The 26,018-nt window shown below is 48.1% G+C and overlaps 1 protein-coding gene across 2 annotated transcripts in view; it reads left to right on the forward strand.

Moving 5' to 3' along the window:
- Positions 1–466: 466 nt before the first annotated feature.
- The window catches only part of LARS1 (leucyl-tRNA synthetase 1), a 65,326-nt gene continuing 39,774 nt past the window's right edge, over positions 467–26,018 (forward strand). The window contains exons 1-9 of one of the 2 annotated variants that reach the window (XM_029051056.2): positions 467–557; positions 11,243–11,361; positions 14,599–14,686; positions 16,025–16,105; positions 16,975–17,112; positions 19,451–19,612; positions 20,708–20,820; positions 23,078–23,141; positions 25,259–25,326. In XM_029051056.2, the coding sequence (XP_028906889.1) occupies positions 552–557; positions 11,243–11,361; positions 14,599–14,686; positions 16,025–16,105; positions 16,975–17,112; positions 19,451–19,612; positions 20,708–20,820; positions 23,078–23,141; positions 25,259–25,326 (839 nt within the window). In that variant the 5' untranslated portion in view covers positions 467–551. Of the gene's footprint in view, positions 558–11,242; positions 11,362–14,598; positions 14,687–15,753; positions 15,764–16,024; positions 16,106–16,974; positions 17,113–19,450; positions 19,613–20,707; positions 20,821–23,077; positions 23,142–25,258; positions 25,327–26,018 lie in introns of those variants that run through there. The other variant, XM_029051057.2, reaches the window with a different exon arrangement.

Genomic DNA, 26,018 nt, shown 5'->3' on the forward strand with positions numbered 1-26,018 from the left:
CTTCTGGGGAATGTAGTCCGCGGGCCGGCGGGAGGCGTGGGGATCCCGGGGAGAGGGACTACGTTTCCCGGCGGGCTCCGCGCGCGCGCGTGGGCTTCTGGGGAATGTAGTCCGCGGGCCGGCGGGAGAAGTGGGGATCCCGGGGAGATGGACTACGTTTCCCGGCGGGCTCCGCGCTCCCGCGTCTGGGGAATGTAGTCCGCGGGAGGCGTGGGGGGGGGGGTCCCCGAGGTGATGGACTAGGTTTCCCGGCGGGCTCCGCGCTCCCGCGCGCGCTGGCTTCTGGGGAATGTAGTCCGCGGGCAGGCCGGAGAAGTGGGGATCCCGGGGAGAGGGACTACGTTTCCCGGCGGGCTCCGCGCGCTCGCGTGGGCTTCTGGGGAATGTAGTCCGCGGGCCGGCGGGAGGCGTGGGGATCCCGGGGAGATGGACTACGTTTCCCGGCGGGCTCCGCGCGCGCGGCCTTCCCCTCGCCGGGGCCGCGGAGCGTGGCCTTGGGCGAGCAGCGGCGGGCGGCCCGGCGCCAGGGAGGAGCCGCTCGGGCCCGGGACATGGCGGTGAGTCGGGGGGCCACGGGCTGCACCGGCCCCGCGGGACGAGGCCTCATCACACCCCCGCAACATTCATTCAATAGTATTTGTTAATAACAATAATAACGATGGCATTGGTTAAGCGCTTACTGTGTGCAGAGCCCTGCTCTAAGCGCGGGGGGAGATGCAGGTCATCAGTTGCTCCCGCGGGAGGCTCCCAGGCTGCATCCCCATTTGATTCATTCATTGATTCAATAGTATTTAGAATAATAATAATGATGTTGGTGTCTGTTAAGCGCTTACTGTGTGCAGAGCACTGCTCTAAGCGCTGGGGGAGGTGCAGGTCATCAGTTGGTCCCACGGGAGGCTCCCAGGCTGCATCCCCATTTGATTAATAATAATAATGTTAGTATTTGTTAAGTGCTCACTCTGTGCAGAGCCCTGCTCTAAGCCCTGGGGGAGATGCAGGGGCATCAGGTGGTCCCACGGGAGGCTCCCAGGCTTCATCCCCATTTGATTCATTCATGCATTCATTCAATAGTATTTATTGAGCGCTTACTCTGGGCAGAGCACTGTTCTAAGCGCTGGGGGAGATGCAGGGTCATCAGGTTGTCCCACCTGAGGCTCACAGTTAATCCCCATTTTATTCGTTCATTCTATAGTATTTATTGAGCGCTTACTCTGGGCAGAGCACTGTTCTAAGCGCTGGGGAAGATCCAGGGTCATCAGGTTGTCCCACGTGAGGCTCCCCAGGCTTCATCCCCATTTTATTCATTCATTCAATAGTATTGATTGAGCACTTACTCTGTGCGGAGCACTGTTCTAAGCGCTGGGGGAGAGACAGGGTCATCAGGTGGTCCCACGGGAGGCTCACAGTTAATCCCCATTTTAATAATAATGATAATGTTGGTATTGGTTAAGCGCTTACTATGTGCAGAGCACTCTTTTAGGCGCCGGGGGAGATCCAGGCTCATCAGGTTGTCCCACCTGAGGCTCACGGTTAATCCCCATTTTCCAGATGAGGGAACTGAGGCCCAGAGAAGTGAAGTGACTCGCCCACAGTCACCCAGCTGACAAGTGGCAGAGCCGGAAATCGAACCCAGGACCTCTGACTTCGAAGCCCAGGCTCTTTCCAGTGAGCCACGCTGCTTCAATAGTATTGAGTGCTTACTGTGGGCAGAGCACTGTTCTAAGCGCTGGGGGAGATACAGCATCATCAGATGGTCCCACGTGAGGCTCACAGTTAATCCCCATTTTATTCACTCATTCATTCATTCAGTAGTATTTGTTGAGCGCTTCCTATGTGCAGAGCACCGTTCTAAGCGCTGGGGGAGATACAGGGTCATCAGGTTGTCCCAAGTGAGGCTCACAGTCTTCATCCTCACTTCATTCATTCAATAGTTTTTATTGAGCGCTTACTATGTGCAGAGCACTGTACTAAGCGCTTGGAATGGACGATTCGGCAACAGAGAGAGACAATCCCTGCCCGGTGACGGGCTCACGGTCTCATCGGGGGAAACAGACGGACAAAAACAAGACAACTTAAGCACGGTTTGACAGATGAGGGAACTGAGGCCCAGAGAAGTGAAGTGACTTGCCCACAGTCACCCAGCTGACAAGTGGCAGAGCCGGGATTAGAACCCATGACCTCTGGCTCCCAAGCCTGGGCTCTTTCCACTGAGCTCCTGGGTGATCACTTCACTTCTCTGTGCGCCCCTTGTCTGCTGTGTAACCGCGGGCAAGTCACTTCATTTATTCATTCATTCAGTCAGTCGTATTGACTGAGCGCTTACTGTGTGCAGAGCACTGTACTGAGTGCTTGGACTGTGCAATTCGGCATCAGGGACCGTCCCTTCTCTGGGCCTCAGTTACCTCATCTGGAAAGTGGGGATTAAAAGTGTGAGCCCCATGTGGGACAGGGACTGTGTCCGACCAGATTAACTTGTATCTACCCCGGTGCTTAGGACGGTACTTGGCACGTAGTAAGCGCTTAACAAGTTCCTTTATTATCATAATTATTGTTTATTACAGTATGTCAGAGTTAGCAATAATAATCATGATGGTGTTGAGCGCGTGGCCCAGGGGATAGACCGTGGGCCTAGGAGACCGAAGGTTGAGGGTTCTGATCCCGGCTCAGCCACTTGTCTGCTGTGTGACCTTGGGCAAGTCACTTCTCTGGGCCTCAGTTACCTCATCTGGAAAATGGGGATTAAGACCGTGAGCCCCAAGTGGACCACCCTGATGACCCCGTGTCTACCCCAGCGCGTAGAACAGTGCTAGGCACATAGTAAGCGTGTACATCACCTCGATTCTATCTATTGCTATTGTTTTAATGAGATGTTCATCCCCTTGATTCTATTCATTGCTATTGTTTTTGTCCGTCTCCCCCGACTAGACCGTGAGCCCGTCAGAGGGCAGGGACTGTCTCTATCTGTTGCCGATTTGTCCATTCCGAGCGCTTAGTACAGTGCTCTGCACCTAGTAAGCGCTCAATAGATACTGTTGAAGGAATGAATGAACAAATGCCGTAATTATTATTACCTCACTCACTTTGCCCCCCCCCCCACCTTACCTCGTTACTCTCCTACTACGACCCAGCCCATTCATTCAATAGTATTTATTGAGCGCTTACTATGTGCAGAGCACTGGACTAAGCGCTTGGAATGTTCAAATCGGCAACAGGTAGAGACAATCCCTGCCCATTGACGGGCTCACAGTCTAATCGGGGGAGACGGAGGGACAAAAACAATAGCAATAAATAGAATCAAGGGGATGGACATCTCATTAACAAAATAAATAGGGTAATAAACATCTATCCGAACGAGCACAGTGCTGAGGGGAGGGGAAGGGAGAGGGGGAGGAGCAGAGGGAAAGAGGGGGAAAAGGGGGCTTAGCTGAGGGGAGGTGAAGGGGGGGAGCAGAAGGAAAAGGGGAAGCCCACACACTTGGCTCCTCTGATCTCAACCTTCTCACTGCTCCTCGATCTCGTCTCTCTCGCCCTTGACCTCTCGTCCGTGTTCTGCCTCTGGCCCGGCACCCCGTCCCTCCTCAGATCCAAAAGACAGTTCCACTCCCTCCCCCCTTCAAAGTCTTATAAAATAAACGGTGGCATTTGTTAAGCGCTTACTATGTGCAAAGCACTGTTCTAAGCGCTGGGGGATACGAGGTGATCAGGTTGTCCCACGTGGGGCTCACGGTTTTAATCCCCATTTTGCAGATGAGGTCGCTGAGGCATCGAGAAGTGAAGTGACTTGCCCGCAGCCACACAGCTGACAAGTGGCAGAGCTGGGATTGAACGCACACCTTATTGAACGCACACCTCCAAGAGACCTCCCCTGCCTAAAACCCTCCTTTCCTCTTCTCCCACTCCCTTCTTCGCCTCCCTGACTTGTTCCCTTCGTTCTTCCTCCCTCGCAGCCCCGCAGCACTTACCGACGTATCTGTCATTTTTTAATATTAATGTCCGTCTCCCCCTCCAGACTGAAAGTGGGCAGGGAATGTGTCCGTCATATTATATCGTCCTCTCCCAAGCGCTCAGTACAGTGCTCTGCACACAGTAAGCGCTCAGCAGATATAACGGGCTGACCTCATTCTTCATTCAGTCGTATTTATCGAGCGCCTACTCTGTGCAGAGCACTGAACTGAGCGCTTGGAGAGTGCGATTCGGCAACAGAGACGATCCCTACCCGACAACGGGCTCACAGTCTAGAAGCCCCGTCCTAGCGCTTAGTACAGTGCTAGGCACCTGAGCGCTAAGCAGACACTACAGTTGTTAATACGGTTATCGCCCCATTGCCGAGACCCCTCTTCCAGCCTGAACGTTGCAGAACGTTGGGTTTGGAGGGACTTTCCGACTAGTTTGTCGAGCGAGACCTACATCAGGTGGCCCCGCGCGAGCCTGTGATTGCAGTGATTTTTTTGCGCTCCGAGTTCCCTCAAAAACAAAAAATTTACCGCCTCTATCCCGGAAGAAAAATCTGTAAAATTTATCTTTTGGTAGACCGTTGCAGAATAATTTTGTAAAGGGTCGTTGGCACGGAAGCATCTGCGAGAACATTTTACACGTAGTTGCCCCATCGAAAGCAAAATGTTCTCTTATCCCTCCATCCCTTGAGCAGACCCCTTGTGCAGGGTATTTAGCAGCTATTGCTCTAACCCCTTTCCATTTACGTATTTTATTTTAAAATTGTATTTTTCCTATTTAAATAGCTGATTTATACCCTCCCTTATAAAATGTTCCAAATAAGAAAAAAACCCTAAAGAAATTTGGATGTCAAGACATGAACTTTTTGTATGCGACGAATGAGTGCTGGGCGACTATAAAGGCTGAAAAGTGTTCTGACACTGCCTTGATTGTTGTGATACTGCTTTTATATTGTATCTGGGAAAGCCCAGAAAGCTGTTTACTACTTTTGTGGTAGATGGGGTCAAAGGATACTCTCAGCTTTAGCAATGCCGTACGTATCGTATACCCCTAGTTGAACTGGTCTTACTGATTTCCTCTGCCCAGGATATATGAATTGGTGGGAATAATGGCCATCGTATTGATTTAGAAAAGTTCCGGGCATTGCTTTTCGAGGTGGCACGTAAAAAGCGGCTTTTAGAGTTAGCTCCTGCTGCAAAGTGGCTCCAGAGGGGTTTTAAGTGACTTCTAGGATGAGAAATCTCATCTTAGATTGGCGGACCTAAATTGCCCGTCTTTTGGGCCTGCCTCAGGATGCGTTTCCTTACTGGACCCTCATCTGGCTCAGAATGATTCGTAATAATCACCGACTTCATTTACTCTGATGCGCTAAACTCCTTTTTTGGAGCCTTGAGGTTGGGGCCAGGATCAAGTATGAAGCAGTTAACCGAAAGCTCCGATTGACAGTTAACTGAGTGAAGATCGTGTACAGAAATCCTTCGTTTGGAGCCCTTGTGCCCACAGTGCCATGAAACGTGGAAAATTTCATAAGTTCGACACCGCTTCTTAGACGTCAGCTTGCAGATTCTAACCCCGGGAATCGGATTCAGTTTCATCGTTTAGTAGGTTTGACTACCAGTGAAAAATAGCACATATTTATGGCTTTCCCTAATCGATCGGTGGTATTTGTTCAGCTTTTACTGTGGGCAGAGCGCTGTACTAAGTATGATATAACCGAGTTGATAGTCCTGTTTCCTTCTCACAGTGAGGTTAGAGTTTCCTTATCTAACTCCTTAGGAAGTAAAGCTCCTAAGTGGAAAGAGCAGGGGTTTGGGAGTCAGAGGTTGTGGGTTCTAATCCCATTTAGTGTGACTGTGGGCAAGTCACTTAGGTTCTCTTTGCCTCAGTTACCCCATCTGTAAAGTGGGGATTGCGACTGGGAGCCCCACATGGGACAAGCTGATTACCCTGTATCTACAGCAGCGCTTAGAACAGTGCTTGGGCACATAGTAAGCGCTTAACAAATACCAAAATTATTATTATTACTACCACCCACCCAGAACAGCTCCTGCTCTGCCTTTTCTTGCATAATCTGAGGAGCACAAAGAGGGTTGTAATCCACCATTCAAATGAGCTTTGTTCCTTGCAAAACATATTGCATCACAAAGTACATTCTCCCGTAGACTTATATGTTAGAAATTAGGGCCAGTGAGAAAGTGTATCCGGTTCTCCTGGGCATTCTTGCAAAATCCTCCGTTAAGGAAAATCTGGAATGTCGTACCTGCCGTGTCTGTTACCACACGCTTGTCAAAAACACTTTTGTTCCCCAGCACTGCGGTGTGCTGAATTCAGACTATTATTTTTAGATTAATGTTCCCTAATAATGGTCTGCTTAAGGTGCGTAATGGAAAAGTTGTGTTGTGGCAGGACTGAGTAATGTGAAGTTCTCTTGCACGCCGAAATGATAAATGTCACTCTACTATTGTTTAATCTTCCCTGAAGTAATTCAGAGTGTGATGTCACGATGATAGGTAAATGAGGAGTTGAGTTATGACAAGTCTTTGCACGCAGGTGCTGAAGTAGAAACCTGTTCTGGTGACTGGTAGTGTTTCAACTTGTGTGAAGATTGAGGATGAGGAGACCCAGGTTCTACTCCCAGCTCTGCCCCTTACCTGCTCTGTGTGCTTGGGCAAATCACTTGACTTCTCTGGGCCTCAGTTATCCCATTTGTAATATTGGCAGAGAACACCCGCTTTCCCTACCTCTGAAAATGTGACTGTCACTTAAATTTATTCTGTGTTTTGTGTCTGCCCTGGTGCTTCTTTTTAAAATTTTATGGTACTTTTTAAGTGCTTACTACATGCTAGGCACTGTACTAAGTGCTGGGGTGGATAAGTTGATCGGGTTGGACCCAGTCCTAGTCCCACATAGGGTTGAAGGTCTTAATCTCCATTTTACAGATGAGGTTAACTGAGGCCCAGAGAAGTGAAGTGTCTTGCCCAAGATCACCCAGCAGACAAGTGGCAGAGCTGGGATTAGAACCCACGTCCTACTGCCCCCCAGGCCAATGCTCTATCCATTAGGCCACGCTGCTTCTCTACCGCAGGGCTTGGATTATAGTAAGTGCTTTAATAAATACTCTTTTTGTAAAACACTTAGTAAGCTCCTTCTGAACCCCTCTGCTGAGTCTACAGATTCCACTGCATTAAAGTCATCCTCTTCAATTATATGTACAAATTCATCTGCGTTCTTGAAAATTGATTCATCTGCTCACGTAAGCCCACAACTTGCAGTGAGGCCTCGGGATGGCAGAGTCCAATAAGCGCTCACTTGGATGGCAGAGCCTGTGAATAAGACGCAGTGAACTCATTTACCTCTGCAGCATCCATTTCTAAACGAAATTGCCTCTGCAGCTCAACAACAATTTCGGTTACGGACTCGGCCCCGAAAGCCCTTCCCGTGTAGCTCGGCCGGCTTGTCGGGGTCAGTTGGGCATGGGTGAGCCTTTCAACAACGTACATTGTCCCCAGGTTGGTTGTGTCGTGGCGTGATTGTAACATGGACTTTGGCACTCAGTAGTTTGGGGAGTGACGGAGCCAGGTGGATTAATCCTAAAAGACTCTGCGGAAGAAATGAGTTTTAAGGAGAGTTTAAGAGGAGGAAAGCGACTTGGTTTGGCAAGGGTCGAAGAACATGTAAGATAGAGAGATTTAATGGGCATTGGCATGGAGTTGGCAGCGTTATGTTTGTGGAACTGTATAAGCAATTTTTGCTAGATTGGAGCGGAGAGCATACATTCGTTCCACTGTATGTAGTGAGCGCTTACCGTGTGCAAAACACTGCACTAAGCACTAGGGAGAGTACACTACAACAACAGACACAGTCCCCGCCCACAGCTCACAGTGGAAGTTGAGGACAGCTGGTGTGGGGGGGGACTTGCAACGTGAAATCTTAAATTTTAATTTGATGTGAGCCCTAGGGGGACTTGCAACTTACAGTCTTAAATTTTAATTTTGATGTGAGCTGCAACTGGGAGCTCCTTCAGGCTTTTGGGGAAAAGATGACAAAATTAGGACGCACTTAGAGCTGGTGATTGTGTTGATAGATTGGAAGAGGGGAAGGCTTGGAGGGGAGGAACCTAGCAGGTGTTCAGGCCCGAAGTGGTTAGACTATGGGAATGGAGAGGAATGAGTGGCTCTGAAAAACTGAGAAAGGATTGACCAAACTCGACGTGGGGCGAGGAAGGGGTGAGGGAAAAAAGTCATTGTTTCAAAAGATCATCGTTAACAGTATTGAGATCCCATGCGAGGGCAGATCACTCTATTTGGACCCCGAAGGGCTCCGAACCCATTAAGGAGGACAGTTGGGAGGAGAGAGGTGCAATTAGCAATGAGATGTTGGAAGAAATTCAGGCCTGGGGAGAAAAACTCAGACCGTGACTCTTCCAACAGCCAACCTGGAACATTGAGAATGAAAAGAGATGGGTATTTATTCGTCTATCCTTCTCGGCAGGTGATAATGGTACAGTATTTATGTGCCAAGAGCTGGAATAAATTCAAGGTAAACTGATTAGATACAGCCCATATCTTACGTGAGACTCACGGTCTAGTAGAAGGGAGAACGTGATCATCGAATGTGATGAATAGTGGTTCAGAAGTAGGTACAATAGATAGCAATTAATGATATTTATTGAGCACTTACTGTGTTTAAAGCACTCTACTAAGTGTTTGGGAGTGTAGAACAGTTGGTAGATCTGCTCTCTGTCCTCCAGGTGTTTACAGTTTAACGAAGAAATACAAAATATTAAATTACAGATGGGAAGAAGGACAACGTAAGTTAGTGCTTAAGTAGCAGAGTATGTAAGTTAGATCCATAAGCGTTCCGGGAGATTGGAAAGACCCAGGTGTTTAGGTGGCGTAGAAATGTTGAAGTGGCTGTCAGTGGAATGAAGTGGAAAGAACACAGGCCCGGGGGCTAGGACCTGGGTTCTAAACCCGGCTCTGCCATTTGCCTGCTGTGTGACCTTGGGCAGATCACCTCACTCCTCTGCCCACGGTTTCCTCACCTGTCAAATGGGAATTAAATATCCGTTCTCCTTCGTCCTTCGACCGAGAGCCCCAAGTAGGGTGTCAACAGCGTGTGATCTGATTGCCTGTATCTACCCGATGCTTGGCTCGGAGTAAGTCATTAACAGATGTCACAGTTGCTATTGTTTTGATGATTCTGGGGAGATGAGAAGTGAATCCGGAAAGGCTTCCTAGAGGAGGTGTAATTTCGGCCAAGCTCTAAATGCGGGGAGAGTTGAGCTGGGTCATGTGTAAAGGTTGGGGAGGTCTAGGGTGGGAGAAGGATGGCTTGGAAGATGAGAGTGAGGCACAGTTTAGCCCGTATGGAGCGAAGATGGCCTGGTAGGGTATAGTGGGAAAAAAGAAACAGCCCGGCCTGGTAGATAGAGCAGGGGCCTGAGAATCAGTAGGACCTGGGTTCTAATCCCGGCTCTGCCACTTGTCTGCTGGGTGATCTCGGGTAAGTCACTTAATTTCTCTGTGCCTCAGCCTACCTCATCTGAAATATGTGGATTGATACGGTGAGTCCCATGTGGATCACGGTTTGGGTCCAACCTCTTTAGCTCGTATCTACCCCAGCGCTTAGCACGGGGGGCCTGGCCCATAATAACCGCTTAACTAACACCAAAGGCGGGGAGAGAGAAAGAGCTTGAGAGAATGTGTGAATCCATGAATGTAAGCGGAAGGGCGATTGTTGATTGAAAGCCTTAAAGGCAGGGATAGCTTTGGTAATAGTTTCAGAAGCTCTGATCTTTGTTTAAAAGGAAAAAGAACCTCAATGATCCTTCATAATATCCTTTGAGTATAACTACCCACAGATATAAATTTCACAAAACAAAGAGCATTCTCAAATCAGTTCATTAAACGCTGATGAAATAGGCAAAGCGACGACTGGCAACCTAATCAAGTGGATGGCTCCTTCATTGTTCTAATACTGGTGTCTCACATCCCCAGCTCTCCGCCCCCACCACAAATGAAAGGGCAGCATGTATTTCACTTTATCTTAAAGGAACAGGCCTTAAAGGGAGACCCAGATTTTGTGGCCTAATAATGATAATTATATTTGTTAAGTGCATACTGTGGGCCAGGCACTGTTCTAAGCACTGGGTACAGTCCCTTTCCCACATAAGGCTCACAGTCTTAATCTCCATTTTGCAGCTGAGGGAACTGAGGCACAGAAAAGTGACTTGCCGAGAAGTTGACTCGCCTAAGGTCACAGAGCAGACACATGGCAGAGCCGGATTAGAACCCAGGGCCTTCTGATCCCAGGCCCGTGCTTTATCCACTTGGCCTCGCTGCTGCTCTCATCGGGGATCGTAGCATTTAAAATTAGTTTAACGGCCTGCCATCTTAAATTTCTGTGTGCCCTGGATGAATGGAGGATTTGTTACCTTCTCTATGGTAATTGTGATTATGGTATTCGTTAAGCGCTTGCTATGTACCAAGCACTAGGCTAAGCTCTGAGGTAGCTACAAAGGGGATGGAAATCAGGTATTCACTTCCCATTTTGCAGATGAGAAAACTGAGGCAGAGAGAAGTGATTTTCCCAAGGTCATGCAGCAGGGAAGTGGCAGAGTGGGATTAGAACCCAGATCTTCGGACCCCCAAATTTGTGCTCTTTCCACTAGCTCAGGCTGCTTCTTCCTGATAACACAGGACTAAGCACTGTCTTATATTTGAAAGATGGAGGGGTTTTTTAAGTGGTATTTGTTAAGTGTTCACTAAGCGCCAGGCACCGTACTAAACGCTGGGGTAGATTCAGGCTAATTAGGTTGGACACAGACCTCACAGTCTTAATCCCCATTTTACAGATGAAGTGACTGAGGCCCAGAGAGGTTAAATGACTTGACCAGGGCCACCCAGCCGACAACGGGCAGAGCTGGGATTAGAACCCAGGACTCCCAGGACCATGCTCTTTCCACTAGGCCACACGGGCGTTGAATCCTAAGATTTTGTGAATGGAAAGAATCAATAAAGGCACAGGTCTTTGGGGGACAGTGCTCTCATTGAATTGGTTACATCTTTTTCCAAGATTAAGGCGTTTTGTAGACTCTGTGAGTCATCACACCATCCGTTTGAAGTAGAAAGGTAGTGAGTAGCATTGTCTGATTTTATCCTGCTGCCCTTAACTACAGGATTAATTTGGAAAGCCTGATGTTCCAGCGATCAGAACAATCACCTCTCCGATTCTTTGTAGATCCGCCACGAGTGACGTGCTCGCGTATCTCTTTTGTGTCCGATAGGAACGAAAGGGGACAGCCAAAGTCGACTTTCTGAAGAAAATTGAAAAAGAAATCCAAGAGAAATGGGATACTGAAAAAGAATTTGAAGTCAATGCCCCTGATTCAGGGATCCCATCCAGGTAAGAAATGGTTATTGAAGGTTGTCACTAAATTACGCAGAGACCTTCTTATCAAGGGAGTGAGAGGACTGGGGTAAAGTAGAAATGTGACGGAGAGGGACGATTCTGAGCCTTTGTGAGGCAGCCGGTTCAGGATCCGTTTGACCAAGCAGAATCCAGTGTAGAGCTCCTAAACCATATAATATTCCAAAGGCTTTTGATATTTAAATATGTACCTGGCGGAGAGAGATTTCAACTTGGAATGATTTCATAATAGCAAACGGTAATTCACATTCCTAGTAACCACGACGTCCCCAAATGCGGTTCTTTTGGGTTCTTCATTATTTAAGCCACACATTTCTTGGAAAGCTATAGATTAGGAGTCTGAGAATTTACTAACCCGCAGATGTTAACGTTTATTCTGTCGTACGTTAAGATCTCCGAGTTATTCATATTTTTTAAAAAAACAGAACTGTCTCTTGTGAGTTTGAACCGGGGGAAGACTTGGTACTGGGCCACTATGGGAACAGGACGTTTGGGGTGGAACCTGAGAGGGGAGGGAGGAAATGAAGGGAAGGAGAGAAAGGAAAGAAAAAGGGAAGAGGGAAATAGGGAGAGGTAGGAAGAATACGGAAAAGGAACTCATCGGTTCTTCTCTTCTTCCTCTACTGCCACTTTTGTGGTTCTTGCTGACAGGCTGGGCGTGGGCGACCCGGGGGAAGAGTCGGGGTGGCACTTTAAGGCTGTCCTGGGCATTCTCTTTCATTCATTCATTCAATAGTATTTATTGAGCGCTTACTCTGTGCAGAGCACTGTACTAAGCGCTTGGAATGAACAAGTGGGCAACAGATAGAGACAGTCCCTGCCGTTTGACGGGCTTACAGTCTAATCGGGGGAGACGGACAGACGAGAACGATGGCAATGTCTCTTACGCTGCGGCGTCGTTTCCGACCCAGAGCGACTCCATGGACGCATCTCTCCCGGGACGCCCCGCCTCCAAATGCAGTCATTCTGGTAGTTTATCCGGAGAGCTTTCTTGACCAAAATATGGAAGTGGCTTACCATCGCCTTCTTCCGCGCAGTAGAAATTTGAGTCGCCGCCCTCGACTCTCTCCTAGGCCACTGCAGCCCGGCACGGGGGAGATTTGACTTGTAGCAGATTGCCTTCCACCTGCTAGATAGTGGCCAAGGTAGGAATGGAGTGGGAGTGCCTCCGATCGACTCCCTCCCGTAGCCAAGACTGGTAGAGTACTGGAAACTCTCCCGGTGCCATCCTGAGAGGGGGTTCGTGGACATACCTGGCTACGGATCCATATTTTTTCTCTTCGTCAAGTTCCCTTCTGCCTTTTAAGCTACTGTGGAAATGGCCCAGGACTGTAGGTGTAGGTCCTCTCCTGTGGTGCTGGACCCCTAAACCACTCTGACGTGGACACGAAGCGGGCAGATGGCCCTCCCCTCATGAGGCGCTGGTTCGAGACGAGCCAGAACCAGAAAAATGGCCACGGCCTCCTCCTCTGTCGTTGCTTAGTTCACTTGCTAGTCCAGGCTGGACCCGTTCCTCTGGCTGGTGCTTCCCCCGCCGCCCGCCTTCCGCCCCCGACCCTCTGAACCCCAAGGTAGCTGTTTGTTGTCGGCTGCGGCCGCGGGTGTGTGGTGGGAGGGGCGGGGGCGGGTTCCCTGGTGGTCTAGTGGTTAGGATTCGGCCCTCTCACCGCTGCGATTTCCGGTCAGGGAAATATGTCTTTAGGGGAAGCAGCCTGGCTCAGGTGGAAAGAGCACGGGCTTGGGAGTCAGAGGCCATGAGTTCAAATCCCGGCTCTGCCACTCGTCAGCTGTATGACTGTGGGCAAGTCACTTAACTTCTCTGTGCCGCAGTTACCTCATCTGTAAAATGGGGATGAAGACTGTGAGCCTCACCTGGGACAACCTGATGACCCTGTATCTACCCCAGCGCGTAGAACAGTGCTCTGCACATAGTAAGCGCTTAACAAATACCAACATAGGGATGGGGAGCAGCCCACCCTTAGGGAGTGGTGAACGGGTGGCTCGCCCCCACAGGTCCGAGGGCCAAGCCGGGTCCCGTATCTTGCCGACGGCAAGGAGCGGAGCCATCATGTTGGTTCTGAGACAGACCAGCCCCAAATGTCATGGAGGCAGAGCTAATGGCATCATCCCAATGATGCTAAGTCCGCCATGGTCCTCATCAAGTGGGTGTCTTTACTTGAAAATAGAAGCAATGTGGCCTAGCGGATCGAGCCCTAGAGTCCCTTCTGGTAGTCAGAAGGACCTGGGCTCTAATCCCGGCTCCGCCACTTGTCCGCTGCGTGACCCTGAGCAAGTTACTTCACTTCTCTATTCCTCGGTTCCCTCATCTGTAAAATGGGGATTAAAACCGTGAGCCCCATGTGGGACAGGGACTGCGTCCAACCTGATTAGCTTGTATCCACTCCAGTGCTTAGTACAGGGCCTGGCACGTAGTAAGCGCTTAACAGGTACCACAGTTATTATTCTTATCTACTCCAGCACTTAGAACAGTGCCTGGAACAAAGTAAGCGCAAAAACAGATACCATAGGAAAAAATCCCCCAAAACATAGGTAAATGGTTTTATAGTGGGCACGTGGGGGAGAGCTGTGACTTTTTCAAATAATTTGGGGATCGTTTAGTGCACGGCATTAACGTATGCAGTATCGTCTAGTAGCCTGAAAGAGTTAAGGTTCCCATCAAATCGCCCCTCTTAATACCAGGGAGTAAACTTAGGCTTTGGGAGAATCAGGCTTGTAAAGTTAAGTTCCCTTAAGTTTAATTTTGGAAAATGTGAATTATTATTTAAAGTACTTCTGCTTGGTTTAAATGCAGTGGCTCATTTAGAAGCGACCTTATTTAATCAGCGAAACTCTCGATATAGCTTTTTTTTAAAGGGACAGGTATCCAATTGTAGGTGAAGTTCTTTGCAGATTTTTTTTGCGCATCTAGGAATAAGGCTATCTTTTTTGCCCGGATGTGTTCGTGTATGTTACTTTTTTGCCTTTCACTTTTTTAGTTGCTTTGTACGATACCTCGCTTTTTCATTAAACCCAAGGGCAGTGTTCAGTTCTATAGACGTTTTTCATCCTGTGTCTGTGAACCCGGTTCAGCACATCCTTTGGGGTACTGCAAAGAAACGAAGTGAACGATACGAAGCTGTTTTCCTCTCATTATCAAGCGAACTTTAAAGCTAATCGTTTTTCTCTGTACTCTTTTTCTAATCGTCTTCACAGCAAGGGAAAGTACTTTGTCACCTTCCCATATCCCTACATGAATGGACGGCTTCACTTGGGGCACACGTTTTCATTATCTAAATGTGAGGTAAGAGTTCCTTTCTGCCAAAGTGATAGTGGTTGGCGGTGCCCAGCTCTCATTTTGGATGTGGGGGTGAATTTGGGCAGGGCAGTGGGGTCAGGGCTCTGTGGGAGGGGAGCACGATGTGGCGGGGCGAGAGGGACGGGGAGAGGGAAGAAGTAGAGGGAAAGGAGGTGGGGAAAAGGGAGAAAAAGGGGATGATAAAAGGGAAAGAATGAAGCAAAGAGGAGATTAAGAAGGCAGAAGAGAGGAGGATACTTCTGTCTCCTGCCGCACCATCTGCTCTTCCTCCGTTGTCTTTTTCCACCGCCGCCCCCTCCGGCCAAGGGACAGTGGGTCCAATATTGGCCGGTGACCGACCGACTGAGCCGGTGCTGTGGCCGTTGGACATTCCGGGCTGGGAATTGCCACGGCAGCTGCGTGACCTCCTCTCCCGCCGCCCCCAGGGTTCACATTGTCTCTCCAGCTCCTGAACTAAACACTGGTCTTGGTCCAGAGCATCTCTAGGCCGAGTGAGGAGGCCGGAAGTGAGGGAGGTGGCCGGCTCAACCTCCCCGGGGCGGGTTAGGGGTAGGGCGAAGGACGGGAATGAGATGCCTCCCTGGTGTTGGCGGAGGACAAGGGAAATCTTGCAGGGTCGGGGCTGAACTGGGGGCAAGGCTTATGGCAGGGGCCTCGAAATGCAGTCCGTATCTTGGCTCTGCCTCTGCCCTCTTGGTGACTCCAGAGGATGGTTGAGTTAACCACAGCTACCTCCCCTGCTCCAAAAACTGTGGGTGCGGGGGGTGAAGCTAGTGGTCTCGCCCCTTCATTCATTCAGTAGTATTTATTGAGCGCTTACTATGTGCAGAGCACTGTACTGAGCGCTTGGAATGGACAAATCGGTAACAGATAGCGACAGTCCCTGCCCTTTGACGGGCTTACGGTCTAATCAGAGCCACTCCTGTGGTGTGATGGCTCCCCTCAACCCCATGGAATCTGTGCATGTGGCAATGGGGGTCTTTTTCCACTGTAATTTTTACTGACATTTAAATAGCATAATTTCCAAGTGGGGAAGCTCGGAACCTCCGTTTTAAATGTTAGGTCGGGTTTGATTAAAAACCGACTTTGTGTGTCCTATCTTTTTGTTGGACTCCCATTTTCTGGGAGCAGTTTGCATCGGCTATAGACATCACCCGCTCTTGAAATTCACATGGTGTGTGATGATGCCTTTTATGAAATACAACTGTTTTTCGGTAAGGAATATGAAAAGGAAGACAAATCAGCCTTCTCGATGGAGCGTTCCGATTTTGGCTCTCATCGTTTGGGATTTCTAATATCTTGTTAAGTAATTTTCTTCCCTAGTTTGCGATAGGCTATCAGAAGTTAAAAGGAAAACGATGCTTGTTCCCCTTCGGCCTACACTGTACGGGAATGCCTATTAAGGTAAGATTGTATCTGCTATTAGCTAAGGGATTTTTATTCGGCCAATTCCAATTCAGTTTAAAATTTGGGTTTAATTACTGCTACGCTATATTGAATCAATTAATGGTATTTATTGAGCACTCGAGCAGAATACTCTACGAAGCACTTGGGAGAGTACAGTACAGCAGAATCAGTGGACCCACAACAAGCTTACAGTCTAGAGCAGCAGAGACTCAATTGTATTTCTTATAGGGGAAAATTAAAACCTTTTTTTTTGTGGTGGGAGGAAATGCTTGTTCAAAGAGAGCGTATTGGCGTGTAAGCAAGTTGTTATGCCTATTCATTTGGTTGTATTTTCACCAATTCATTTATATGACTGATAAAGTTAGGCGATGCTAACAGAAATCACTAAAAGAAAATATATTGTGCTTTAAAGCCTCAAGCAGTTCACTACACTACATATTAATGTGAATGACCGACTATAAACTTATAAGTAATTCTGGGATAAACTTCTTATATTTTGAGAACTGCTTCGCCGACCCTGTCAGCAGTATAAATTGGCAATAATTTCCGACGTGGCAACATGCCAACACCCAAGGATCAGATTAGAAAGTTTTAGACGAGCTGGTTATTAAAGTCGAAGGCCTAGTCATTTACCTTGTGCTATCTGATTTTTCTGGAGCCACTTATATTTGTTCAGCGTTGGCAAAAAAAAATAAATAAATAAAATAAAAAGGCCATCAGAATGAAAATATTCCTAAAAGGACTTCTTTCTAAGACCAAAAGAAAAAATGAGTGCCTATCGATCTTTTAAAAATCTGGTAATTATTTCTGAATCCAAGTTCTGAGCATCGGCGATGATGGATTACAGTTGTCACGTGTGTTCGTAGGCATGTGCTGATAAATTGAAAAGAGAGATAGAGCTCTACGGTTGCCCCCCTGAATTCCCCGATGAAGAGGAGGAGGAGGAGGAAGCCGCCGTTAAAAAAGACGACGTGATTATCAGAGACAAATCGAAAGGAAAGAAGGTAAACGGAGCCTGGACTTCTAGAAGCTGCGGGGTATAAGTGGTGCATTTATTTATAGCTCAGGGAATTAAGTAGAGGACCGAGACTGAAAATAGCCAGCCAAAACATTTGCAAATTACCCGTCTGGCTCCAGGTTTATTTGCCTGGCTGGGGCTGTCGGTAGGTATCGAGATGGCTAAGCAGAGGTCGGAGGGATTGCGCCTGTGACTGGCTCCTGCCACATGAATGAAAAATGATGCCATCTTCGCTCGGTGTAAGTGTTTTGTTTGGGCCCAACACGCATGGGGTAGACCGAACGGGGAATGACGAGCTAATGTCAGGAATCGTCCGGCCCAGCCAAGACTAATGTTTTTATAGCCGTGTGCCACCGATTCTACGTCAGACCCTGCCCCGGTAATCTACATAGCAGCACGTTTGACCAGTTTTGCCAGTTGGGGCTCTTCCAGCCTTGACTTCTTTCTTCAGGGGTTTCAGGGCAGTCCTGAGTCGAGGCAGGTTGGAAATAGGGTGCAGGGAAACAGCACAGATCTTGCGGCCTCCATCCCCCGACCCCCAAGCAGTAGCTGTCAGCTGGGTGGACCGATCTGGAGGCAGCCACAGGGGTATTGGTTAAGCGCTTACTCTTTGCCAACCGCTGTACTGAGCGCAGGGTAGATACTGGAGAATCAGGTCCCAGACGGGGCTCGCAAAATAAGGAGGGAGGACAGATATTGAATCTCCATTTTGCAGATGAGGGCACCGAGGCACAGAGAAGTGACTTGCACACAGCAGGCAAGTGGCAGAGCTGGGATTAGAACCCAGGTCTCCCGACTCCCAGGCCCGTGCTCTTCTAGGCCTTGCTGCTTCTCGGGTGTAAAGGACGGTGTCCTGTCGGCATGACCACGGCCAAATGATCTTCCCTCCCTCGGTGCTGAATTGTCCAAAGGTACTAGAAAGCGAATCGCCTTTTAGGTAGTTGGCCAAAGAGTTCTTGCTCGTTGAAGCTCTTAAGACGTGTCTTCCGTAAAACTGTTTCAGCCAGTCTTTGGTGTACCCAGTGCAGACCCGATCGGCGTCAGCTGTGAAAACATTCTTTTGCATTAGGGCGTCTAGCTATTATCTTCTTATGTTTCTGTCGTTGATAAACTGAATTTTGTAATGGTATTTGGAAAGCACTGTACTAAGCGCTGGGATAGATCAAACAATGATTTTTATTGAGCACCTGCTAGGTGCAGAGCACAGTACTAAGTTCTTGGATAGGTACAATACAGCAGAATTAGCAGTCACCTCCTCTGCCCATAACAAGCATACAGTAGATACCATTCATTCAGGTTGGACACAGACCATGTCCCACGTGGGGCTCGCGGTCTTAATCCCGTTTTACAGATGAGGTAACTGAGTCACAGAGAAGAGAAGTGACTTGCCCAAGGTCACACAACAGACAAGTGGCAGAGCTGGGATTCGAACCCAGGACCTGTTGACTCCCAGGCCCGTGCTCTACCTAGGTAGCCCACCTACCATTACACTATTATTTTGATCCAACAGTACTTTACTTTGGGATGCTATTATAGAGTAGGGCTTCATATTTAAAATAAATACGGTGTAGAAGTCATGGGTTCGAATCCCAGCTCTGCCACTTGTCAGCTGTGTGGCTGTGGGCAAGTCACTTTCGGTGCCTCAGTTACCTCATCTGTAAAATGGGGATTAAAACCGTGAGCCTCACGTGGGACAACCTGATCACCTTGTATCCCCCAGCGCTTAGAACAGTGCTTTGCACATAGGAAGCGCTTAACAGATGCCACCATTTTTTTAATAGAAGCATCGTGCTGTGGTCCCAGTACTTATTTAAGTGATAATTGGGTTCGGTTGGCTGCACTGGGGAGGGCTGCCTCTGAGAAGCGCTTGCTAAAAATGTATACTGTATTTTGGATCTACAAGTTCTTTTTTCTTGCAAACTATTCACCGAGTCATGTGTGTAGAAGGTGTCCAGTAAGTTACTCTGGTTCTAGTCTTGATGTGGAGAGTAAGGGACGTCATTTATGGGAACATTTTCTGTTCAACTGCTTTTGACAGTGGGAAGAACTTGAAGAAATTAGTTCTCAAAATACAGGGGGATCTATCAAGGCACTGGAAAGGGATGAAATCGGGTTAATGAGATGTGGCTAAATTCTACCCTCAGTTCACTCTAACTTCCTAGACTTCAAGGCTCTCATTGTCAAGCATTGGGTTTGACTTAGTAGCAATCAAGAGAAATGCATTCATTTGGTCATTAGCCTAAAGAGAAAAATATTACACAGACTCGTTGGGCTGTTTGTTGTTGGCGTTTATGTTTACCTTCATCTTTGCCTGTTGGTTTTAGAGTAAGGCAGCTGCCAAAGCTGGATCTTCCAAGTACCAATGGGGAATCATGAGATCGCTTGGCCTGACGGATGAAGAGATCGTCAGATTTTCGGAGGCGGAACACTGGCTCGATTATTTTCCACCACTGGCTATTCAAGATCTGAAAGGCATGGGGTTGAAGGTACTTATTAATAACAGTACCGTTATGGTATTTGTTAAGCACTTACTATGTGCCAGGCACTGTACCGAGCGCTGGGGTGGATACAAGCAAATCGGGTTGGACGCGGTCCCTGTCCCACGTGGGGCTCACGGTCTTAATCCCCATTTGGCAGATGAGGTAAAATTGAGGCTCAGAGAAGCTAAGTAATAGTAATAATAATAATAATGCTGGTATTTGTTAAGCGCTTACTATGTGCAGAGCTCTGTTCTAAGCACTGGGGTAGATACAGGGTAATCAGGTTGTCCCACGTGAGGCTCACAGTTAATCCCCACTTATAGATCAGGTAACTGAGGCACAGAGAGGTGAAGTGATTTGCCCACAGTCTCACAGCTGACAAGTGGCAGAGCTGGGATTCGAACCCATTACCTCTGACTTCCAAGCCCATGCTCTTTCCACTGAGCCACGCTTGACCTGCCCAAGCAAGGCCACACAGCAGACAAGTGGCGGAGCCGGGAGTGGAAGCCATGAGCTCCTGACTCCCGGGCCCTTGCTCTATGCACTACGCCACGTTGCTTCCCACTCCAGACCCACTGCCGCGAGTGAAGAAAATATTGATATCGGTGTGGTGGCATAAAGTGGGACAACCATTCCGACCCTCAGGAATGATATCCCCATTAGTGGAAGTTTACTTTTTTGTGAGGGAGGAATAATATCTCAAGGAACTCGAGAGCGTGATCGGTAATTGGGTGCTTTTCTGCGGGCGGGAGTCTTTTAACGTGTACCATTAGACTGGAGAGTTGATTGGTGTCCTTCTGTCCCCCGAAATCAAAATAAGCTGAATCGTATATTCTCGATATGATTTGGGACGGATCACTGTGAGTGAAGTTGCGTTTTTGAGGCAACACTTAGAACACGCTAACCCTTGGATGCAAACAGAGACTTAGAAATAATGCCCCGAGCTTTTCTTGCAGCCTTTTTAAAGATGGAGTTTTGCTAGGTTGTGAAATTGAAAATGGGTGGAGTCGGTTTGGTTGTGAAAGGGTTGGTTTGTAAGCGAAGTGTTACGGTGATTTTGTGCATTTCAAAATGTTTCCGTTTTCTCTCCTCGCTCCCCAGGTAGACTGGCGTCGTTCTTTCATCACTACCGATGTTAATCCCTTCTATGACTCCTTTGTTAGGTGGCAGTTTTTGACCCTGCGAGAGAGAAACAAAATCAAATTTGGGAAGAGGTGAGTCGGCCGTTTCTCACCAAAGTGATATGCTGTTTAAAGTTTTTATAGAAATATTTTGTGACAAGAATCACTTGAACACTGTTGGACCCTGCCGACTGCAGACTCATCGATCAAGATTTTAGGCGGTTAACCCAAATGAGTACCAGTTTGTGTTTCTTGGCACGACGCCTTGCTTATTTTGTAGTTTGCAGTAATATTATTTTCTCCTAAGGCTAGCCTCCCAGCACAGCCCCGGTGTATTACAACCCTCGTTCTTCCCCATGCAGCTCTCTTCCTACCTCTCTTATTGTCTCTTCTAAATCTTAATCGCCAGCTCCTCCTCAGCCTCTCGTCCCTTTACTGTGGGTGTTCTGTAAGACTCCATTCTGGTCCCCTACTCTTCTTGCTTCACTCGCTCTTTCTCGGGGATCCTCCGTGCTCGCAAGGCTTCAGTAATCGTGTTATCTGTGTGCTAAGCCCTTGGGGCGATACAGGGTAATCTGATCGGACACACACGGGCCTCACAGCCTAAGTAGGAGGAGAGAAGGTGTGGAGGCCCCATTTTACAGACGAAGAAATCGAGGCCCGGAGAAGTTAAGTGACTCGCCTAAGGTCGCACAATAGACGAGGGGCGGAGCCGGGATGAGAACCCAGGCCCTAGGGACTTCAAGACCGCAGTCTATCCACTAGGCCACGCTACTTCTATTCTACTGGTAGGCCGTCCTGTCAGTCTCCTCGCCAGTCTCCCCGCTCCACCGTCTTCCTCCTCCAATGTGTACTAACTACCGCGTGGCTGCGTTGGATCGGTCCACTCTTCACACCTCTCCATTGGCTTCCCCTGTCCTTCCGCATCAGGCACAAACTCACAGTCAGCTTCAGGGCCGTCCAGCAACTTTTCCCCTCCCATATATCTGCTCTCCCCAGCTTGATCGCTTTATTCCTCCCCGGGCAACCTTAGGATCGAACCCCGTTGTAGACTCTCGCAACGTTATCCCTTTGCTCACACCGTTCCCCAGCCTAGAAATTCCTCCCTCCACCCCAAAATTCATCAGATCAAAGCTCTCCCCACATACCAAGCCCTCATGAAGTTCTGCTTCCTCCAGTAAGCCTTCTCCAATTAATTCCCAACCCCTTTAGCTTTATCAGTGCACCAGCCGCTTCCAGCACATCGGGTTATTTTATACCCATATTTATTTTTCCTCAGTTGTACATATCTCCAGTTAATTCCCAACCCCCTAAGCGTTATCAATGTACCAGCCACTTCCAGCATATCAGGTTATTCGTACCCAGATTTATTTTTCCTCAGTTATACGTATCTCCAGTTAATTCCCAACCCTCTAAGCGTTATCAGTGCACCAGCCACTTCCAGCACATCTAGTTATTTACACCCATATTTATTTTTCCTCAGTTGTACATTTGATTATCTTTGGTTGTAGATAAGTAGTTTTGCCTGTGACTGTTAAAATGTAGACTCCTTGTAGGCAAGGAATGTATCACTTGTGTTAAACCTTTTCTCACTTCTTAGAACAGCATATAATACCCATTGGAGTCTCCCAAAAATAATAATAATATAATGATCGTATTTGTTAAGCGCTTACTGTGTGCCAAGCACTGTTCTAAGCACTGGGATAGATGCCAGGTTATCAGATTGTCCCACGCAAGGCTCACAGTCTTAATCCCCATTTTCCAGATGAGGTAACTGAAGCACAGAGAAGTGAAATGACTTGCCCAAAGTCACACAGCTGACAAGTGACGGAGGCGGAATTAGAACCCATGACCTCTGACTCCCAAGCCCGGGCTCTTTCCACTAAACCGCGCTGCTTCTCTATTACTGCTATTACTATTACTGATTCACTAGTATTTATTGAGCGCTTACTATGTGCAGAGCACTGTACTAAGCGCTTGGAATGTACAATTCGGCAACAGATAGAGACAATCCCTGCCCAATGACGGGCTCGCAGTCTAAACGATGCTATTACTATGCGATTGCTATCACTCCACAACATTGCTCAAGACAATATCAGTTCTTCAGTAAATCTGTTCCCACGTATATGAGTTCCCTACGGAGTTTTGGTTCAAAATAACACTAATCAGCACAAAATTAGATTGGGCACCATGTTATTTGATGGTCTCCAAATGATGTGGGATCACACCTTGCCTTTCTCATCGTTCTGCTTGCTTGACAACTGTGAATATGCCGATCAATCTTCGGGAACATTGCCATCACGATTGGTGAGGTCTGATTGTTTAAAATAGTGTCCCACGTGTTTTCTAGGTATACAATTTATTCTCCAAAGGATGGGCAGCCGTGTATGGATCACGACAGACAAACTGGCGAGGTAATCGCGGTCGTCGTCCCTTAATATTTTCCATCAGTAATCTCATTGATACCTTTTCTGTCTCAACTCTTCATAATAATAATCATAATTGTGGTATTGGTTAAGCGCTTTTTATGTGCCAGTCACCGTACTAAGCGCTAGGGTGGATGCAAGCAAATCAGGTGGGACACAGTCCCTGTCCCTTGTGGGGCTCACAGTCTCAATCCCCACTTCCAGATGAGGTCACTGAGGCACAGGGAAGTTGAATGACTTGCCCAGGGCCACCCAGCAGACAAGTGGCAAAGCCAAGATTAGAACCCATAACCCTCCGACCCCCAGACCCGCGTTCTGTCCGTTACGCCATGCTGCTTCATCGGTATATGTCTGCTTGTCTCTCCCGTTAGATTGTAAACTCCTTGAGGGCAGGGATTACCTCACTTCTGTTACTTGTTTCGCATGTTCCTCAAGCACCTAAGTCGGTGCTTCACACACAAAACATGCTTAGTAAAAGCTGTTGAGTCTGGTCATAAACCCTGGTGGGAATATATTCTTTCCAAATAGAGGATTGCCGTCAACCAACTACCAGTTTCTTAAGACTGTTTTACCCTTAAAAGTTGTGTGGCATAGTAACCTGGGTTGGAGTGGGAAGGTGTGAGAGATTGTACATACGGGAGAGAGATCATGAATCTCTTAAGCGAAACTGAAAGGGGGTGGTGGGGATAGGCCAGCGGGGGCAGGAAAAGTGTCTTAGGAGAGTATCGTACTCTCCCAAGCACTTGGAGTCGGAAGGACCTGGGTTCCAATCCCGGCTCTGTAACCTGTCTGCCGGCTAACCCTGGGCAAGTTACTGAACTTTTCTGGGCCTCAGTTTCCCCATCTGTAAAACAGGGTCTAAGACCTTGAACCCCACGTGGGACTGTGAGCCCGTTGCCGCTTAGCTCAATAAATACGATTGAATGAATGACTGTCTCCAACCCGATGAGTTTGTACGCACCCCAGGGCTCAGTACAGTGCCCGCACATCGTGAGCGCTTTACGGATACCGTAAAAAAAAAAATAAATACGAGTGGCTAAGCTGGGGAAAAGCGATGGCAGCGTCCGCTCCTTGTAACACGCCTTCCCCCTCTGGTTGCCCAGATATCGATTAGACCGTAAGCCCGTCATTGGGCAGGGATTCTCTCTATCTGTTGCAGGATTATACCTTCCAAGCGTTTAGTACAGTGCTCTGCACATAGTAAGCGCTCAATAAATACTATTGAATGAATATCAAAAGGAGGGACGGCGAGGGGTAGGATTCGCCTTCAGCTGCAAAAACAGTTCAGTGCCACCTCTGAGTCATTGAAGCCTGCCAGTTTCCCACGCGGTAACGCTCAGTGCTTTATTTTGAAAGCGCTTTACAATCGCTAATAACACCTCAGTTCCCAGGGCATTCCTCGAAGACTTGTCACCAGTGTCATGCCCACTTTTTTGAGACGAGGAAATGCCGTCGTAATAAGGTTCCATCGCCTGCCCACGTCACCACAACAGATCGGCGGCGGGACCGGAGCCGAACGAAGTCAGGCCTTGGGCTCAGGTCGCTATGCGGGACTAACGTGGCTTAGGAGGAAGAGCGTGGGTTCTAATCCAGGCTCCGCCACTTGCCGGCTGGGTGACCTTGGACAAGTCACTTAACTTCTCTGTGCTTCAGTTACTTCGTCTGGAAAACGGTGATTAAGACTGTGAGCCCCACATGGGACAACCTGATCACCTTGTGTTTTGAACGGCACTTGGTACATAGTAAACACTTACAAAATACCATTATTATTATTCATCTGATAGTGGCTGCCGCTCATTATTATTTATTGATTTTTTTTTTGGCACGGTGACTAACTCCAGAGTCATTTTTCCAAGCCATCTCCGGTCCCGGTGTGACTTCCAAGGTGTACTCAGAAGGTTTCATGAGAGAAGCGTTTTAAGACCAGGGAGTCTTGATTAGCTCTGATAAGTCTCCAGATCGTGAGACACAACCAGGTTGTCATGATGGTTTTACATTAGGTCTCTTCAGGAAAGTGGAACATGTGAGGGGTTTGAGTCACGGGACTGGAATGGAATAAATGTGATTTAATGTGAATTCTCCTTTCTTCCGGTGTTTTCGTTTAGGGAGTTGGGCCCCAGGAATACACTTTAATAAAAATGAAAGTGATGGAACCGTATCCCTCTAAATTAAGGTAAGTACGTGAAAAATATTTTCTTTTTAAGGATTTGCTGCAGCACAGTAATTAGGCATACTTACATTCAAGTTGGCCACTCATCTAGTCCCGTGAACCCAGTTTTCCAGTGCCTGGGTTCGAGGCTCTGTAGGAGGGTCCAGTAGGATGAGAGACCGTTCAAACTTGTGGTCTTGTGACCATTATGCGGTTTTGGTGTGTGACCAAAGAAATTCCAGTGTGTCAACCTTTGGTATGCCTCATTTCAGGGTGGGGTGCCCCTCTACAAAGCATGCCGTCCCACCGCTCAGAACCACGAGGGAAGAATTCAGTTTCCCGGGGCCTGAAAATGGGGGCACGTTAAAGCGATGTCCCATCTGAATTAGCTAGTATGTTATCCTGATTTGTTGGCTAAAGATTAGCTGTCCCAGAATACAGTATTTATCTTGTCCGAGAACCTTTCCGTCACTTGTCATCCTCATGAGGTATTCAGCCAATCCACGGGAGGTGGGTTTTCAGGTTCCCCATTCTCATCGATCATTTCCCGATCCCTTTACTCCTTCTGAGTTGGTAGACTGTGGAACCATCTTTAAATGACATTTGGTTGGTTTGTTTCAGGTTTTGATCCAAAGCAATTCCATGGTTCTCTTTTTGTCTAAGCTTTTCAATGTCGTTCTGTGTATGTTGTCCCTCCTATGTGCCACAGCCCATTC

This window comes from Ornithorhynchus anatinus, chromosome X1 (assembly GCF_004115215.2).
Source record: "Ornithorhynchus anatinus isolate Pmale09 chromosome X1, mOrnAna1.pri.v4, whole genome shotgun sequence".
Classification (NCBI taxonomy): Eukaryota; Metazoa; Chordata; class Mammalia; order Monotremata; family Ornithorhynchidae; genus Ornithorhynchus; species Ornithorhynchus anatinus.